The following is a 20,829-nucleotide window of genomic DNA, read 5'->3' on the forward strand; positions in this document are numbered from 1 at the left end:
AATGGGCTTAAGTATAAATACCCTGGGGTAAGCCCCAAACACAACAACAACAAGCCCAAGCTTGAAGAAAATTATTTTTTTTTTCCCGATACCAGTTACTAAAATAAAAAGAGAGACTCAACAGACTTATTGATCAGTTTTGTATCAATTGGTAGCAGACTGGTCAATGAAAACCAAATGACCAATAAGATCCACTTGAACTCCGTAGCCTCAACATGAAGACGGGCGAATGCGCACAATAGCAGTGGGGAGAGAGGACAAAAACAAGCAGTGGAGGAGAAAAGAAGGAGTGGAGGAGGAGAAGAGAATGAGAGGAGGAGAGGAGGAGGAGGAGAGGAGAATGAGAGGAGGAGGAGGAGGAGAGGAGAATGTCAAAGCTATGATCTCATGCCTTCACATGTGCATTTGAAACGTGGGTGGGGCTGGCGCTCGGAGAGGCGAGTACACACTCAGCCGTAACTCGTCTGCAGGGAAGTCAGACGGAGAGGCAAACATTCTTCCCTCTCGCTGGTCTCTTGATCACGCAGGAAGGTGCAGGCAGCCCTGTGAGCTGTGTGTGTGTGTGTGAGGGAGAGAGAGTTTGTTTGTGTTTGTGTGTGTATGTGAGAGAGAGAGAGACAGGCAGAGAGAGGGAAAGAGAGAGACATCATTTGTATGTGTGTGTGTGTGAGTGTGTGTGTGTGTGTGAGAGAGAGAGAGAGAGAGAGAGAGATATTGGGTGGGTATGTAACTATATGCTCACCCTAAAAGAGGTCAAAGTGGTGGCACTCCACCATCAAGTTTGGTAAAGTAAACACATTTACACCAAAGCCCTTCCTGTCCTCTCTATCTTTGCTTTCATCCACTCTGTCTCTTTCACCTTGTCATATTCATCTCTCTCCCTCTCCCTCTTTCTCTCTCTCTCCCTCTCTCTCTCTTTCTCTCTTTTTCTCTCTCTCTCTCTGTATTGATCTATGAGTAGAAAATGGAGGTGAGAGCTCGGCAGTGAAAGCTCTTTCCTAATGGCTCGGCTCTAAGTCACCTCCATCTCCTTGACCTGCCTCCGCAAGCATCACCATAGTGACGATGAGACACAAGTCTGACGCCAGGGAGACTGCGTGAGGATTCCTAACTACATCAAAGTGCGCTTCAACAACTCCAGCATGAACTTGTTAAGCAAAACAATCTTTGTGTGTGTGTGTGTGTGTGTGTGTGTATGTGTGTGTAGATTTCAAACTGAAACGCTAAGCTGTTTAATGTATGCACATGTTTAAGTGATGCTCAAACACTCATCAAAACAGAGATGACACAAAATCACATACATACTGTACCTACACACACACACACACACACACACAATTTGGGACACTGTTCTTGTCTTTGCACATTTACAAGAAGACATACACACACACACACACACACACACACACTGTTTACCAGGGTAGCTGTGGAGGTCCAGGGCAGCGACTCTCCCCTGCTCAGGGTATCTTCGTCATCCGTGAGTTCGGGGAAGTCGACAGCAGCCTTGCACACGTAGCTGCAGTTTCTCTCCATCAGAGTCCGCAAACCCTCAAATAAGATCACGCTTGCCGTGCAGCCCATAGCTAACACACTCTTCTCTCTCACACACACACACACGTACAAATGCAAACACACACACACACACACACACACACACCTCTAAAACCTGACTACAAACTCAGATCTGATGACATTCACACACACAGTGAACACAGCTCATACTCTGCTTGATGTCTGCTCCTGTGCATTTCAGATCTACCCGTAAACAAACACCCACATGCACTCACACTCGCACACACTTTCAGTCTCCCCCTGAACCAGTCTTCGGGCCGGGAGGCTGACCTAGTTTCGCGTCTCTCCCACCTCGCCTCACTCCATCCTGGGTAACTCGGCTATGTGTCTCCCCCTCTCTCTGTTCCAGACAGAGCCGAAGAGAGGGACCAGGAAGAGAGAGCCCTGTCACCCACCACTTCACAGTGAGACTCCGCAAAAAACGACAAAAAACAAAACAAATCCACCTGTCAGAGTGTCTAAAGTCAGCTGGCTAGTCAGCAACAGCCTCTGAGGTGGTCAGAGGGCTGAAGAAGAGAGAGAGTTTGGAACCGGCGGCCAGATGGACATGACTGTCGTAGTTCTCCCAGTACAAGAGGCTGAGAGTGGAAGATGAAAGCAGCGGATGGAGAGATGTGAAGAAAAGACGGAGGAGGTGAGGTGGAGAGGAAGGGAGAGAGAGAGAGAGAGAAAGTAATGATGATGCTGTGCCTCCTATTGGAGCAGGGCGTCAACTCACAGGCTGACGATGCTGCTGAGAGATGCTGTTTGCTCTCGCCCTGTCTCTTTCACGCTCTCTCTCTCTCTCTCTCTTCCCTGTCTCTTCCCCTCTTCTTCCCTCTCTCTCCCTCTCTCTCTCTTCTTCTCTCTTCCCTCTCTCCCTCTGCTTCCCTCTCTCTCTTCTTTCTTCTTCCCTCTCTCTCTTCTTCTCTCTTCTTCCCTCTCCCTCCCTCCCTCTCTCTTCTTCCCTCTCTCTTTCCCTCTGTCCTTCTTCCCTCTCCTTTTCAATTCTCTTTTTTCCAGTATGTCACTTACCCTCACGGTCTTGTGCCCCCCCCTCTCTTTGTCACTCTCTCGGTCATCCTGCTATTTCCTAGTGAGAGATCTTCACATTCTTTGACCCGTATCTGACTAAGAAGGAGCAGTGTGATACATCTTCTCATTAAAACACTACATTACCCTCTCATGCACTTTGCTTCCATTCTCTCTCCCGACACACACACACACACACACACACACACACACACACACACACACACACACACACACACATACACACAAACACACACACACACACACACACCTAAATGCATAAAGAGATGCATTTGCATGATGCTAGTTTTTTCTTCATGTACATTTTAATGAGTATACCCGCACAACTCAACCACCAATACATCCTTAGCATCCTCAGGGTAGAGATTTCACACACACACACACACACACACACACACACACACACACACACACACACACACACACACACACACACACACTTGTAATGTCTGAACATCCAATCCTGCCCAGTGAACAATTATGTCTACCTGACAAGGAGGGTTGTCGTGTTAAGAGGACAAACGTACACACACTCACATGTACAGGACCCCATTTCCCCTCTTCAGCTGCACACCAAGGAGAGGTATCAAGAAGTCAGCTCTATTTGCCTACACACACACACACACACACACACACACACACATACACCTCAGGAAGCTTGTGGCTTGTGGTGTTTTAGCGACTCACCCACAAGCACTTCCAAACCCCAAAAATAGAAACCAACAAAGGAACACAAAACGCGAGACATACACACGCACACACTCATAGGTTCTCCCTGCTTTTCCCACTGTGTGTTAATATTTCATCAGGCACTGACACAGTCACCTACTTTTACAGTGCATGAGTCAGAGATGAGCGCTGACAAGCTCTCGCCATCTAACCACAGATGAAAGGAGAGGGCACAGAGAGCGAATGAGAGAGAGGGGGAAAAGGAGATAGAAAAAAGAGAATGAGAGAGAGAGAAAGAGAATGAGAGGGAGAATCAAAGAGTGAGAGAAAGAGAAAGAGAATCAGCAAGTGAAAGAAAGAGAGAGAATCAGAGAGAGATAGAGAGAGAATCAGAGAGTGAAAGAAAGAGAGAGAAAGAGAGAGAGAGAATCAGAGATTGAAAGATAGAGAGAGATAGAGAGAGTCTGTAAGGAGCTAGGGAGGAGAACATGTTATGGGAACATGGACAGAAAGGGTGAAGGACAAGGAGCTATAAAAAGAGGGGGAGAGAGTAACAAGGGTAAAGGGGCATATAGATGAAAGGGGGTAGATGGAGGGGAGAAAGAAAGATAGATAGAGACTGGAGAAGGAATAATTCATGCAGATAATGGTGATTCATTGGGACCCCGCACACACACACACACACACACACACACACACACACACACACACACACACACACACACACACACACACACACACACACACACACCCCTGTACAGCCTGGCTATTTTAAACTGCCCTGTTTCAATGGACGGTTGGGTCTAATGAGTGCATTACCCTAATTACCACTGAGATGAGACAGCACTTAGTGCAGACGCATCACTACTGGGCTATAGACAGTATTTAACAAGAGTGCATACACACACACGCTCACACACACGCATACACACGCACGAGCATACACATACACACACACACACACACCACATAAACACGTGACACACAATTGACACAATACACACACAGACACACAAGCACACAGACACACATGCACGCACGCACGCCCACACACGCACACGCACACACACACACTCATACAACAAAACACACACACACACACACACACACACACACACACACACACACACACACACACACACACACACACACACACACCATTACAGGGCTATATTCTAACAGAAAACGGATGAATGCTGTTTATGAGTTTATAATGAAGCATATGTTCTTCCATATCTCTCACTCACTGTACTTTGAGTCCATCACACAATCTCTGCCTCCTTGTCTTTCACTCTCAATCATTCATTCTTTCATACTCCCCCATTTTATATTTAAATGGCCTACTGTGTTCATATTTTCTGTGTTCTCTGGTTCTACTTAAGACAGTGAGAAATAAACAATATGGTCCTTATAGCATTGCTATCTCAGGCACCTTACAAAACATGTAAGGTGCCTGAGACTTTTGCACAGTACTCTATATGTATGTGTGTATATATATATATGTATACAAACATGGCTCAGAGGAAGTGTCACTCAGGTTAGTATTGTGTCTACCTTTAATTTTAACTGTCGCAATGTTCATATTCTGTAAGTCGCTTTGGATAAAGGCGCCTGCTAAATTCCATAACCATAACCATAAACTTGTGTGTATGATCTCATGCGTCCCTGAGCGGCGCTGTATCCTGTGCTTTAGTGCAGAGGAGAGTTAAGCGGTGTCTCTCTGGTGTTTTTAGGAGCTGAAATCTGGATCTCGTTTCTGGACTCGCAGAGCTGTTGCCGGTGCCACTGATGTCGACACACACACACACACACACACACACACACACACACACCACCACACACACACTGCTGACGTCGGCGGGGGAATTTCGGCAGGGTGGGGCGGGGTGACACGAGGCCCCTGTGACGTCACACTGAGACTAAGAGACAGCCAAAGGTAATCATAGCCTCAGCATCAATAAAAGTGTGTGTGTGTATGCACGTGTGCATGTGAGTGTGTGTGTGTGTGTGTGGGTGTGTGTACGATGTGCACACACACACGTGCATTCATGTGTGCGTGTGTGCACACATGTGAGCATCTGTATGTGTGTACTGTGTACAGGGGTCAGTGTGTGTGTGCATGTGCGTGTGTGTGTGTGTGTGTGAGCCAGACTTTCTATGTATCTAAGTATCAACAGGCCTGATTTTCCATAATCATTATGAATACCCCTGAACCCCCTTTACATAATCATTATGAATGAATACACACACATACACACACACACAGTCAAGCATTCATACTCTCTTGCATGTCCACAAAACTGGCACAGTTCTCTCTCTCTCTCACACACACACTTGATTAAAGCAGCAACTTTGCATGCTTAGATGACCTGCACACGCCACCAGCTGTACGATTTCTATGAACCCTCTGCATCCTCAAACACACAGCTGTGCTGCCACTGTACATCTCAGCAAGGGCACATAGAAGAAAAAAACAGCAGATCCTGCCACCTACTGGACAACTGTGATACCACTCCTACTATACAAGATATATAGAAGGGTGGACAGCATCTTTTAAATTCTGCCTCAAGGATTTACTTTGTTTTCAAAAGTTTCATGTTTTCATACACGAAGTTTTACAGTTTACATAGTTTTAATTCAATGGATAATTCTTTGGGTACACTTTTAGGCTTGTAAAATATGACTCGTCGTAAAGCACCTACTGCACCATATTGGATCACCACCACATGGAGTTGCTGCTGTGTATGATTTAGGAATGGTAGTGAAACAGAACAGGTTTATGCTGTACTGTAGGTCAAATGTCACAAATAAATCACCAGCCAGCAAACCAGGTATTAAACCAGGTATTAAGAAGGTTTGGTAGCACTTTATTTGAAGGGGTCTACATAAGGGTGACATGTAACCGTCATAAGAATGACATGACACATGTCATGTACATTAATGACACATTATTGATGTTTATGTTGTCATAATGCGTCATTCGGTTTTTGGAATGTCAAGTTGACATTGTTTGGGTGTCATCATTATGACAACTTGACATTATAGAGGGAGAGCAGCTTCACAGAAGAGAACTTCTGACGGCAAATTTGAAGAAAAGTTGGTAAACCACCCTTCTTACCTAATTTGAGGGTGCTGATTCTGATTATTGTGTTTACCAAGCTCAATTCTGAGTTCTAAGCCGCATAATCAGCATTTTAACATAAAATAGTGATTATTTTTGCTTATTTTTCCCTAATTTGGGTTGATTTCAAAAGTAAATCACTAAAACCAAATAAAAGTGTTCTCGAAATACATGTTTGAGCATTAAAGAAGCCATACTATAGTTTATTAACGTATTTAATGGGAACATGATTACAGTTAACATGTAATAAACTCGGAAATTCTAATCAAAACACAACCATATTTTTATTGCTAACATAGTGAGTCACTCGTGGTGTTTAATGCATTTCACCACAATAACAAATTGCACAGATAACCTTCAACTCAGAATATATCCTACAGTACATATGAACTTAGATAGCGGGAATAAGCCTAATGCAGAACTGCATCTACCATCAGCAACAACCGGCAAGTAAAAAACATTTTACTTCTAGTAACACTGGATTGTGTGCTTGCCTCCATACTAGAGCTTGATAATGTGCTCTTCTAATATGCCATTGAGCAGCATCACTTGTTGGTGGTAGAGCCTCCGATCCTCGACATCTAGAAAACAGAGTGGCTCTGTCATAGTGTTGTCACGATACCAAAATTATGACTTTGATACAATACCTGCCATAAATATCTTGATACTCAATACTGAAACGGTATCCAAATCCTAAAATATCTGGAAAAAGAAAGGAAGCAGGCCTCCTCCAAGAGTATTGAGTCATTTGTGTTGAATTTGGTGCACTTTTGGTCAATTCTGGGTTGACCAAAGGAGAGGAGTTCTAAACTTCCTACATAATTATTATTTTTGTAGTCAATAAAATAGTAGTTGTGTGTGATTAAGTCCTTTACTGTTTGTTATAGTTCATTTATATTGTGTGATGTTTTGGCAATAAATTACCTTTAAATAGCCAAAGTAGGCTAGATCAGTGTTCAAATTACTGCATACCAATCACTTAATGCTATGCAGAAGAGCCTAATCTTTAGGTCATCTGATGTAGGATACCCTAGGCCTTCCTGTGTTTATGGGATTTCCTTGACAGTTGCAAAGGGAAAAAAGTGAAGATAGTCTGTTCTGTAGTTCTGTGCTCCCAGTACTTTAATAAGTATGTTTCAACCACTCTTTGGGTCTTAATCAGATAGGCCTACACCATTATTACATTACATTACATTTGGCTGACGCATTTTTAACCAAAGCGACTAACAACATGGTAACAGTTAAGTTTTAAAGCAATTCTCTCAACAATGTAAGAATAAGTGCATCAGTGAGTGCTGTTTTTAAACAGTTGAGTGTCAGTTCAAGACGGCTGGTAAGTGCTAGCATCAGCAAGACTTGTTGTAAGTGGTGCTAAGAAAGGAGATGTTCTCTAAAGAGCTGGGTCTTTTTTGAAAATGGAGAGGGATGACCCTGCCCTTGTAGGAACTGGCAGTGTGTTCCACCAACGAGGAACAACAGATGAGAAAAGTTTGGATTGGCCTGAGTGTATCTGTTGCAATATCTGTGTGCATTCCTACATTAGGTCTATTTCTTTGATAGTCAACATCATTTGCTACCACATAACAAATACCAATTAACAATACAAATGTTTCTTACAAACTTTCCTGCATACTTCTTAAATGTGCTGCAGTCAGATGGGTGTCTTAAAGACCAAGGCCGTAGTCATGATGTCAACATTGGGGGGGGACCAAATCTGTGGTGGGGTCTGAGGGCCATGCAAAAAATATTATTAAAAATCACAAACAAGTTGTTACAACGTTTTTTCCGACTTGTGTGCCGTCGCCACATTTGATTCCTACGTTTTGCCTGCATGGATGCGCGATCGAGTGCAAATAATATGCAAGATGCAACAACCATTTCTAAGAGGCCTATAAACAGGGTAATTAGTACTAGCATATGAATGCATTATTTATGTTGTAAGAAATGTGAAAGAAATGAATGACACAGGCTTGCAAATTCATCATTTAAAATAAAACGTTTCACTTTCGCTATGATTGCGAGAATAGGTTACAACATGGAAAATGTTTTAAAGTTCCCTTTGAGTCTGATCGGCTCCAAAAATGTATGGGATTTCCTTAGCCTGTGCTACACCTTTCCAACAAGTTTTGTGAGAATTGTGAGCTTTTGCGATATTGTTGCCAGCCCTACCTCACCGCAGTAGGGTCAGAGAGGGTTAAAGCGGAGCTAGTACAGTAATCAAGGATCTTTGGTAGGGTGCAGCAAATGGAAGCTTTTGATAACGCACGCCACTAACGAAAAATTAGGGTGACCAGATGTGCTCTTTTTCCAGGACATGTCCTCTTTGAGACCTTACAAATCGTCCAGAATTTTGTTATTCTAGAGCCTCAAACGTGTTTACAGCGAAATTGCATTGCGTTTTTCTCTGTCGTTCACAAATAAGTTCAAAATAGCCTTTTGAGGCAGTGTTTTCTCTTATGTCCTCTTTTTCACAAACTAAAAAGAGGACACAATCAGGTCACCCTAGAAAAACGGAAAACTACCAGGTCAAACCACTCAGGGGTGTAGGCTACTCTGGAACATCACTAGGTCACTAATTTGTGCGTTATTTATGTTTGATTACATTTCAGATGGTGGTGGTTGTTGGTTTCCTGTAGAGTTTTTTTTATTTATTTATTTTTCTATGTCCGTATTGGGGGGACATTTTGGTCATATTTGAATATTGGGGGGGACACGTCCCCCTCAATGTCTATGGTGACTACGGCCCTGCTAAAGACATAACTAAATCTTGAGCATCTATTACCAGTGTTGAATGAGCAGTTTTTGCAGTGATCACTACTGGACATTTCACATTGCTAGACAGCACTTGAGTGAGGATAGACTTATTTCCACTTCACAAATAACCATCGCTATCTGCAATAGCTACAGTACAGTACATTAATCAGTTCATAGCTGAGGATTTGTCATAGGTCCACTTCCCTTTCAGAATCATATGCAGTAGTGATGCACTGGAGAATGTTTCTTTTTGTTGCACTATAAAGCATATCTTGTCTAATTTTTTTGCAAATAATGCAATCTCCATAGCACTCTTCAGCAACCCTCATATGCACACTCTTCCATTTTTTTGCATGGCTGGAATTTGAATGATAAGAATAAGCACCAGTGAGATGTTTTAACTAGGCAAGCACAGTGACCTTTACAGTAAAATAAAATACAGTGTAAATCCTCTGTAAAGACTGACAACTCTTCATAATAGTTAGTGACAAAGTACTTTCTACAGAAAAATGAGCAGTCACCTACTATTCTATCAATTTATTATCAAGGAATCTATTTTGCTTCTAAACGTCATACTGAATTTTAGCTATTATTTCAATTTATATTTTAATTTTAGCTTATTTTCATTTGCTACTTGAGTCATTGGGGTAATTCCTGTCCTGTCCTACAACATATCTGATACATAAAGAGTATATTAATGCCTTATTTTTTGCCATTTCTTATGATATCTGATGGCAAAACCAAAAAGTATGTGAATTATGCTAATTATGCTAATTAGCAAGCTTAAAACTCAAAATTGAGCTTGGTAAACAAAATATTTGAATTCAGCACCCTCAAATTGTGTGAAATAGCCCCTATACCGACTTTTCCTCAAATTTGCCAACAGGACTTTTTCTGAACGTTTGTTAGCTATCTGCTCTCCCTCTATTAGCCCAGATGACATTATTTGATGCGTCTTTGTCATGACAACTTGACATTAGCCAAGAAAATAACAATATTGTTATGACGACTTGACATATAACTGTGTTTGGCCTGACTTATCTTCTAGGTTTGTAAAGTGAAGGGCCTGAACAATTGACTGTCATGACACCATTATAATTGTGTCATGAATACTTTCCTTAACTACAGTGGTACAGTTTTGACTTGTCATTAAGCTGTCACAAAGAACTATTACACACCAAAAAGTTTCCTGACAGTGTCATGAATTGTCATGACAACTTAACATAATTGTTTAATTATTACATGAACAAGTTATTCACAAGTTATATAACAAACATTTCTGCAGCTTTTTCAAATCATGCACAAGTCTACCCAACACACCATTACGATGACGGATTCCTAACCAGTACATTACATTTTACATTTGGCTGACGCTTTTTAACCAAAGCGACTAACAACATGGTAAACAGTAAGTTTTAGAACAATTCTCACAATTTTAGGACAGTTTAAAAAAACATTAGAGTACAGTAAGAATAAGTGCGTCGGTGAGTGCTGTTTTTAACAGTTACTTGTCAGTTTAAAACGGCAGTAGTACCATTCAATCATTTTAAGGTGTGTTTTGAGGGACTGAGGGGTTTGATTCCCCCTGAGACGCCATATTTGTCTGTGTAAGGGGCACTTATTTTAATGTAAAGTGAAGTGCTGCCTTTCTAAGGAACTTTTCACAAGAGGAGTAGACAAATGAAAGTATCAAAATAGTTTACCCAGAACATATAGCCCACAGTTATTAAACATCAAATATCAAACAGTATGACCTTGTTTCTCTTTTCTGTCCTTTTAGTTGTGAAAATCAGTATTTCTCTTAGTTTTCAACCTTTTAAACACAAGTTGAAAAAAATATCAAGTAAAATGACCTCAGAGCTCTGATAAAATAACCCCAAAATTATAAACCAAAGTCCATCTACCCGGGTAGTATGTTTTTTTTTTAAGTGGTGAGATATCCCGCTTATCTGTAGGCTACGATGAAATGAAGAAATATTGAGTAGAAGCAGTTCATGTCGCAGGCAAGATGATCATTCACGCCCTCTGCTCTTCTGCCTCCCGTGTCCAATGGCGAATTTGTCCAATTGAACACTCTCTCAAATCATGCATCCAAACAAAAAAACAACCTGCATAGCAGGGCAACAATTCAATTCAATTACTCTCTCGATACATTTTAGCCGATCTGGAAATATAACTCATATTCATGAACTGTAGTAGCTTATTCTTATTTTTAATCTATACATTCACTACATAGCCTACATGAAACTTCAGCACTAGCATATCACGTTGTAACATGGCTTCAACATAGCATGAAATAGCACTTCAAATCATTAAACTCATGTTCAACTCCGATTGGTTTTTAGCTTATGCAGTACCATCACATAGCTGCCAACTCTCACGCATTGGCCGTGAGACACACGCATTTGATTAGTTTCACACACTCACACGCCACACCCACGATTTCTCACGCTGAAGTGTCAACCCGGTCGGTCAGATGCCTGAAAAATGAGTTTAGCCTATAGATCTACCTGTTGAGCCACGGTTATGCTTTCAGAGACGGTGAGAGGGTTCAAGAGCACCCCTGTCTGTGGAATTTTCTAAATTTTCTCTCATTTGCGATGCTACTCAAAAGCCATCCCAGGCGATTCCCCGGCTTCAGGTAGGCCTATGCTTTGAGTATTTTTTTTTTTTTTGTGTCAACGTGGTAGGTCAAATACCTGGCAGATGAGGTTCAACTAAACTAAACCTATACATGATATCACACATCATGTGAACGAGCGGAATCTAAGCTTTCCAATGATTTTAGCGCCAAGTTGCTGTGATAAATGGTTCGCGAGAAAATGATCATTGAACCGACGTGCAATTTAGGCTAATCATATTTGCATTTTGCACACAGTGCACACCCATTACTCTCGGTTGTAATATCTCACTAACCCTTCACACAACATGTGGCAAACCTAATATCACAATAAACAGCAAACTGTACCGAATAAGGATATAAAGAATGCCTCTGTTTTTGAAATTGCAACACATTTCTACATAGCCTCATTGGGGCTTAAATTATAATGTATTCTAATGTAAACTATTTGTCAGTAGGCCTACATACATTTTGTAAATTGCTCAGTAGATTATCCCACTATCATGGTTCTTATATTGTCAGGTTCCAGCCAATCCCACTTACACAGATAAATGAATATATTTATATTGCCATGCTTTCTAGTGACATTAATGCAAAAATATAAAGAAAATCAAATAAGGAGACACAAATATTGATATAAAGCCTGACATAAGCCATATGCAAACATTCACATCATGCAGATATGGGTACATCCTGAAAAAGGAATAGCCTGTAGGCTATGGCCATTACAATGACCGATCTTAAATGAACTAGCTGAAAAACACAGGTGACCACTTCTGCATAATTTCATGGAGTGCTGAACATTTCTGAACTGTGAAATGGACCATTTTTTTTTTTAGTGGTTGTGAACTTATTGCAATATCACCATAACTATTCCACCTGTGTATGCATGGTTACGGATAATTCTGAAGTGCAAAATAGCTTAGGCTACAGCACAAATATTTCCATAAAAATAAGCAAGTCTGACCTCTTATTTTTAAAAGTGCACCAGATTGATGCATTTAAAAGTTAAAATATACAAACATTTCTTAAATTCTTACAAAACACCCACCCACTTTTTAAAATTGTTAGTTTGGACCCCCCCACTATTGCCGTGCGAAATACCAGTGCTGTTCGCCAAATAAATAATAACCTATAGGTTTATGTAAAACTCCCCTGTGACAGAGCGCAGTGCGTCTGTCACTGGCAAAGGCGGCTTTCCCGCCGCAACGGGAACAATGACTTTACAAACATTTGCACAAAGACAGCGCTATTAAATCATGTTGCGATGTTGATTTGTTTGATAACATGTTGTGAATGCCACAGACCTGAGGCGTGTCAGGACGGGGGTTAAGTTAAACTAGAAATTGGTTTAAGGGAAACATACAGGGAATCAAAGCCGCGATATGCGGTATAGAGGTTGAAGCGTATCTATTTATCAGTAATGTAAAGCGTTCTCTAAAAAGCGCATTATAACACCAATGCTTACTAGCTGGGAGATGGAAGTGCTTTGTCCGAGTGTATGTATGATTGTGTGTATGTACTTGCCTGTTCTCGGTGCTTCAGTTGCTTTCCGGCAAACTGGAGTATTGGGCAAGGGACACTTTTCTGCGCATCTTTCGCGCCCAGACGTGGGAGTGCTTATTGGCGCAGGTGGGTTTAGAGTGGTAATATTATTTGGTGCTTAGTGAGGTTTATTATGACATTGTATGGAAATATCATGAACGATTGTTAGTAATGTGTATTGCCTATGCCATGTGTTAACCAAAGGGTGGTGAATTTGAATTAATTGATTTGTTGCTATGCATGGTTTAGTCCAGTGTTTTAAATGGTGTCTGCAGAGCCGCAGTCAAAAAGGATTCCTTCTCAGGAGTGAGAGGTCCTGTTGAAAGGCCTCTGAGGTAGGCATAGACCCTAGTGGGCATTGTCCCGTGTTTGTTTTCCTTTTGTATCAGTGTTTTTTGTTTCCTGTTTTGTCTGTTGCATAAACCTGCCGGTAGCTTAATATTAATACTAATAAAAAAAAGGAGATTACATCAACTTGAATTTCATTGCCGGAGTCTCACCATCCGCTTGGACGCATTACTACATTTGGTGGCAGTGGAAAACTACAAGTGTCCTAAGACCAGGCTGAAATGTCAAGGTAAAGATGGCTCCAAAGGCTCACAAGAAAAAAGAAGTTGGGACGGAGGCGAAAAGTGTTGACGACCAGACACAAGGGGAAGAGGGGGAAGCTCTCCACAATCTACAAACAATGTTCATGCAATTCATGCATCAGCAGAAGCAACAAGAAGAAAGGTATGTTCGAGAGCAAGCACGACAAGAACAAAGATGGAAGAATATGACCCAGCAATTTTCCCTTCTGCAAGGTGAAGTCCAGCGAGAAAGGCAAGAGAGGGAGAGGACTCTCCTCGTCGGGCCAGCCCAGAGCCCCAAGTCCAGCACGTATACTGAGTTGGGATGGAGGCCAGCGACAGGGGCAAGCAGCAGTCCCAACAAGAACAACAGCAGCAGCAGCAGCATCAGGTCTGACGGGCAGGGCCCTACGCCAGCAACAGCAGCACCAGTAGATCTGATGGCAGCGCCCTAATCCAACAGCGGCAGCAGCAGATCGGATCGGTAACACGTCGCCAGCCTCAGCAGCAGGGTGGAAGGCAGCACCTACCCCAGCAGCAGCAATGGCGGCAACAGCGGCAGCCACTCCAGCGGCTGCGGCAGGGGTCCGCTTGAAGCAGCGGCAACAGCGGCAGCCACTCTAAGCGGCAACGGCAAGGGTCCCAACAGCGGGGTGCAACAGCGGCAGCAACTCCAGCGGCAATGGCAGGGGTCCAATCATCAGCAGCGCCAGGGGATCCAGCGGCAATGGAGCAGGGTCGACAATTCACCGGGTGGAAGGGTCCAAAAATGCAACGTCTTGCGAGGGCGAGGATATCGAGCACTTTTTTGGCTACTTTCGAGCGTATGGCAGCTATCAGTCAGTGTCCAAGGGGCGAATGGGCATTGAATCTGGTACCGTTGCTCTCGGGGAAAAGCAAAGAGCAGCATACCTGGCAATGGATATATCAGAATCATGGGATTACGACAAAGTCAAAAAGAAGCCATCTTGGAAAAGTTCGAAATACACCCGAAACGTGCAGGCACCAGTTTAAGTAACTCCCCAGTACTGCCGTGGGTGAATCAGCCTATGAGCTGTTCACTAGGCTGAGGGAGCTGTTCAACAAGTGGGTGTGCCCTCAGTCACACTCTAAAGAGGAGATTGGAGACATGCTGGGTGCTAGAGCAGTTCCTCAGGATGGTCAACAGCGGCGTCCGCCTCTGGATCAGAGAACATAACCCCAGATCGGCCAGAGAAGCTGTGCTTTTTTAGCAGAGGACTTCATTACAGCCGGGCGGGGACAGAGAGCATACCAACTGGGGTGGGTAAGAGAATCCAATGTTCCACATTCTGTCAGAAAGGAGGGTGGGCAAGGAGATTAAATCGGGAACAAAGAGTTCAAGACAAAATGCTGATGATGTTAAATGTTACTTTTGTGGCCAGATAGGACACATTAAGCCTAACTGCCCCAGTAGAAAGCCTAAACAAACCCATATTTGTTCGCATTACTCAGCAGAGGGAAGATGGGGACTTCGGTGGGGTGGGAATCCATGACCATGGTGAAGGTGAATGGTAAGCTAGAAGCACTGATTGACACGGGCAGCAGCCAGAGTTTGATTAGTGCCAAGTGGCTAGCAAAGGAGAAGGTCCACTCGAGAAAAATTTGGTCATTCGTTTGTATCCATGGGGATGAGGTAGCTTACCCCCACAGCAGATGTTTATCTGGAAGTCGAGGGAGTGTCTTACCTAGTCACAGTCGAGAGTGACAACTTACCTTATCAGGTGGTGTTGGGAAAGGATATTCCTGGGTTAGCCTCCCTAGTTGAGCCAGAGAGAAGAGTTGGTAACATGGCAATTACGGGCACAAAGTAAGGCAGGGGTGACGACTGGAGGTCATGGGAGTCCTTACACCTTTCCAGTGGGCTCACGCCCAAAATCTAAGAACCTTAGGAGGAAAAGAGAAGTTCCAGGGTACTTTCGACTAGATGAGAGGATCCACAGCCCAAGATAGGAGCTGATTTCGATCTGGCAATACCAACCCATATCAGACAGTTACAAAGAGAAGACGCAATCAAGTCTTTGTTTAAAGACTGGTTGAGGATCAAGGGTGATGCACTAGGGCCCAAGTACAAACTAGAGCGAGGCATTCTTTATCGGCATGGGGAAGAGGAGAGCAGTTGGTACTTCCCAAAGGTCACGCGTCAGATGGTCATGGAGCTGGGTCACTCAAGTGGGTGGGGTGGGCACCTAGGGCAGAACAAGACCTGGGAGAGGATTGTGGATAGGTTTCACTGGCCCAACATGTATACCGACATAGTGAACTTCTGCAAAACCTGTCCACTTAATGTCAGATGACCGCCCAATAAGAAGAGGATCGAGCCCCATTAGTATCAATGCCAGTCATAGATGTCCCATTTAGCAGGGTGGCTATGGATACGTCGGGCCATTAGAGCGTAGTCATAAGGCAACAGGTACATCTTAGTGATTATGGACCCCGAACAAGATACCTAGAGGCGTTCCCACTGAGAAAAATGTGCGGCTAGACAAGTGGCCAATGCATTCCTTCAGTTAGTGTCGAGGGTGGGCATACCCAAGGAGGTTCTTACAGACCAGGGGACAAATTTTACATCACAGCTGATGAAGCAGGTGTATAACTACCTGGGTATAAAGGCCTGAAAACAACACCTTACCACCCTCAAACGGATCGCTTAGTGGAGCCGCTTTTAATAAGACTCTTAAAAGTATGCTCAGGAATTTGTCGAGACTGGCTTCCGATTGGGATGACTGGCTACCCCTACCTCCTTTTTCATATAGGAGGTTCCTCCAGGCTTCCACAGGCTTCTCACCTTTGAACTGCTGTATGGGAGAAAGGTGAGGGGGTCATGGATGTCTCTCAAGAAGCTTGGGAGGGTGAACAGCCAGAGCAGAGAATGAACATTTTGTCCTATGTCTTAAAATGCGAGACCGGATGCAACAACCGACAGAGTTGGTGAAAGAAAATATGCGAGCAGCGCCAGGCCAAGCAGAGGAGGTGGTACGACACGGTAGCGACAGACAGGGCTTTTAAACCAGGGCAAAGGTGTTACCTGTTGCTGCCAACCTCGAGACAGCCTGTTAGCCAAGTGGCAGGGCCTTATGAGGGTCCTCAGCCGAAGTGGTAAGGTCACTTACATGATCGCCACCCCAGCAAAAAAAAAGAAAAGAACCAGACTTTCCACATCAACATGCTCAGGGAATGGCAGGCCAGGGGAGCATCCTGTGGGCAGCGGCTGTTTGCTAGGGCGTTTGAAGAAGAGGAATGGGAAGAAATAGTATTTTCCCGGTGCAGCCCAAGGAGACAAGGGCTGAGCTGTCACACCTCTCCAAGGCCCAGCAGAGGGGAGCTGAGGGGCTGTATTCCGCAGGAGTGTTCAGGTGAGAGCCCAGGCCAGACTAGCCTGGTGGGAGCATCAGATTCATGTGAAATCAGCAGGGCCAGTGAGACTCCCATGTTATGCCAGCTCAACTTCTGCTAAAGATCAAGCAGGAGATTGAGGCTATGCGGGAGATGGGTGTCATAGAACCGTCCCACTAGGAAACGGTCCAGTCCTATTGTCCTTGTCCCCAAGAAGGATGGAACACTGAGGTTCTGTATGGATTTTAGGAAATTGAATCATAATCTCTTCCTTTGACCCGATCCAATGCCTAGGGTGGATGACTTGATCGACCCGCCTGGGCAATGCTAAGTTCCTGTCAACCCTGGATTTGAGCAAAGGGTACTGGCAGGTGCCATTGGCCCGAGGGTTCAAAGCAGTTCACAGCCTTCCGACACCTTTTTGGATTTTACCAGTTGGCATGCCCTTTGGCCTACAGGGGGGCAGCAGCGACAAGCAACGCCTCATGGACCAGGTGCTGGAGGGTGCCAGGGACTCATGATCAGCATACATTGATGATGTGGGTGATCCCCAGCCAGTCTGGGACCAGCACCTGGTTCATGTGCGGATGTGATGGGGCGGCTGAAAAGGGCTGGCCTGACGGTCAACTCACCGGAAGTGTACCTTAGCCCAGTCAGAGGTGCACTATCTCTTGGCTATCATCGAGGGGGGACAATCAAGCCACAAGTGGGGAAGATCAGTGCTATCCTGAGACACTGTGCCAAATTCACCGCCAAGTCCTGGCCTTTCTGGGCATGGTGGGGTGGGTAGGCGCTTTATACCACAGTTTTCCAGCAGGGCTGGCAAAAGTACGATTGACCTTATTCGAAGTCTAGCCCCAATCAGGTGCAGTGGTCAGAGCAATGTGCTAAGGCCTTGTTGAGCTGCTGGAGTTGTCTTAACTAAGAGCCCAATACTGCAGAGTCCTTAGATGTTTCACGGTGCAGACTGATGCAGATCGGTGTGGGCTAGGGGCCGCCCTGTTGCAGTTGAGAGCCCGTGAAAAAAACCGTGGTCTTCAGCAGGAAGTTATTTCAGAGAACAAAAGAAATTCAACTTTTGAAAAGGAGTGTCTGGCTATTAAGGGCACTGGACTCATTAAGGTACTATTTGGTTGGAAAGACTGGAGACAGACCATCGGGCCCCTCCAGTGGCTCGATCATTATGATGAAGGACACAAATTCGGGTAACTAGGTGGGTATCTGTCCCTGCAGCCGTTTAGGTTTGCAATTACAACAAGCTGGCACAGAAAAATGTGACTGCAGATTTCTGTCCAGGGTCGGGGATCTAAGACTCTTGAGGGGGGGGGTATGTGACAGAGCCGCAGTCGGCCTGTCACTGGGCAAAAGGCGACTTTCCCCACGCACAGGGAACAATGACTTTACAAACATTTGCACAAAGACAGCTATTAAATCATGTTTGCGATGTTGATTTGTTTGATAACATGTTGTGAATGCCACAGACCTGAGGCGGTCAGGACGGGGGTTAAGTTAAACTAGAAATTGGTTTAAAGGGAAACATACAGGAATCAAAGCCGCCGATATGCTGTATAGAGGTTGAAAATTATCGGTTTATCAGTAATGTAAGCGTTTCTAAAAGTGCCGATTATAAATTCAATGCTTAGCTGGGAGATGGAAGTGCTTTGTCCGAGGTGTATGTATGATTGTGTGTATGTACTTGCCTGTTCTCGGTGCTTCAGTTGCTTTCCCGCAAACTGGAGTATTGGGTAAGGGACACTTTTCTCAAGCATCTTTCATTCAGACGGGAGTGCTTATTGGGCGAGGTGGGTTTAGAGGGTAATATTATTTTGCGCTTAGTGAGGTTTATTATGACATTGTATGGAAATATCATGAAATCATTGTTAGTAATATGTATTGCCTATGCCATGTGTTAACCAAAGGGTGGTGAATTTGAATTAATTGATTTGTTGCTATGCATGGTTTAGTCCAGTGTTTTAAATGGTGTCTGCAGAGGCGCAGTCAAAAAAGATTCCTTCTCAGGAGTGAGAGGTCCTGTTGAAAGGCCTCTGAGGTAGGCATAGACCCTAGTGGGCATTGTCCCGGTGTTTGTTTTTCCTTTTGTATCAGTGTTTTTTGTTTCTGTTTTGTCTGTTGCATAAACCTGCCGGTAGTTTAATATTAATACTAATAAAAAAAAAAGGAGATTACATCAACTTGAATTTCATATTACGAGTCTCACCATCCGCTTTGGACGATTACTACATCCCCATTAACAGCATCACGCCACTAACCACAGCTAGACTGCACAATGGTAGGCCTTCAAAAGCATGACATTTTCGCTTTAGTTTGATATTTAATTTACTTTTATCCGGCCATGCGTTCATTGAACGTCCGCAGTGCTGTAATGGAAACCTTATTATGTAGAGCTAAGTAGCCTATATATTGAGTTATTTTAAATTATGCATGATTTTACTTTTTATTAATTTCAGTAGGCTAGCTTTATTTTTGTTATATAGAAGTATCTAAATAACCTGGTAAAATGTACCAGAATTCAGGAAATTGCATCTAGTCCAAAAATTCTGGGGAGGACCCCATACCCCCACTGAAATGTCCCACCCACTTTCAGAATGCCTCCATCGCCCATGGTCCTAGCATTAGGCTAGATCCCTTTGATACCAATGTTAATTTAACTCTGGGACCCTGGTCCCTACACCTGAGAAACAATGTACTTTTTTTTTTTACTGTAATGGTATAATGCTGAACGAGCCAAACAAAAATTTCCGCAGCAAAATTTTGGTTGGCCCCACCAAATCTCACTCCAAGGTTTTTTGAAAAGGTGGCAGCCCTGCCATCAATACATTTCCACACAATGCATTAAACATTAAACTGAGTTACAGCAAAATAAAACTTTTACATGCTTAACTCATTAAACACATCTATCACGCCATGTCTGCTACTAACATAAATAACGAACACGCGTAAAACACTCACCGGAGAAAACTCATACAAGTAAATAAACTCCTTGTCGTAATTTCGACCCTATGCTGTTATTCCTTCCTTAGAAGTAGGTTTGGTGGAAAAACCCCTTTTAATTAGCTCTTCAATGTTTTTTTAACTTGGTTCTCAGTGTGGAAAATCTAAATATGGCTTCAGCTCACTATCATTCTGCTGTCCTTCTGCTGTTTGCGATTTCTGTCTTCTTCTCTAAGAATCAGTGTAGCAGTTTCCCCTCTATGCAGCGCCACCACTGCCTCCTACTGGACAAATACGGTGTGCAGGAAAAACATACTAAAAGTAATCAAGAAATTAGATATTAAACTAGAATAATGTAATCCTATTAGTAGGGTATTTTCGAGTGGGTTACATCTGCAATGCACCTTCAATATGTTGAGTATACCTCATTTATAATGGTGTCATGACAGCCAATTGTTCAGGCTCATCACTTCATAAACCTAGAAGATAAGTCAGGCCAAACATAGTTTATATGTCAACACCCTTGTGTAGACCCCTTCAAATAAAGTGTTACCGAAGGTTTAAGTAATACAATGAATTCTAGCCAAGAAATCTAGACGCACCCTAGCATCAGCAAATGTAAGGTGGTCTAACAACTCTCC

General features: G+C 43.5%; 1 protein-coding gene across 7 annotated transcripts in view; it reads right to left on the reverse strand.

Moving 5' to 3' along the window:
* The window catches only part of dock9b (dedicator of cytokinesis 9b), a 121,881-nt gene that overhangs the window by 83,285 nt on the left and 17,767 nt on the right, over positions 1-20,829 (reverse strand). For 2 of the 7 annotated variants that reach the window (XM_048268653.1, XM_048268650.1), the window contains exon 1: positions 1,417-2,202. The exons of 3 other annotated variants lie outside the window; for them this stretch is intronic. In XM_048268653.1, coding sequence (XP_048124610.1) covers positions 1,417-1,581 — 165 coding nt within the window. In that variant the 5' untranslated portion in view covers positions 1,582-2,202. Of the gene's footprint in view, positions 1-1,416; positions 2,204-20,829 lie in introns of those variants that run through there. 2 more of the 7 variants (XM_048268651.1, XM_048268654.1) reach the window with 2 other exon arrangements.

The sequence above is a fragment of the Alosa alosa genome, chromosome 17 (genome assembly GCF_017589495.1).
Source record: "Alosa alosa isolate M-15738 ecotype Scorff River chromosome 17, AALO_Geno_1.1, whole genome shotgun sequence".
NCBI classification, from domain to species: Eukaryota; Metazoa; Chordata; class Actinopteri; order Clupeiformes; family Clupeidae; genus Alosa; species Alosa alosa.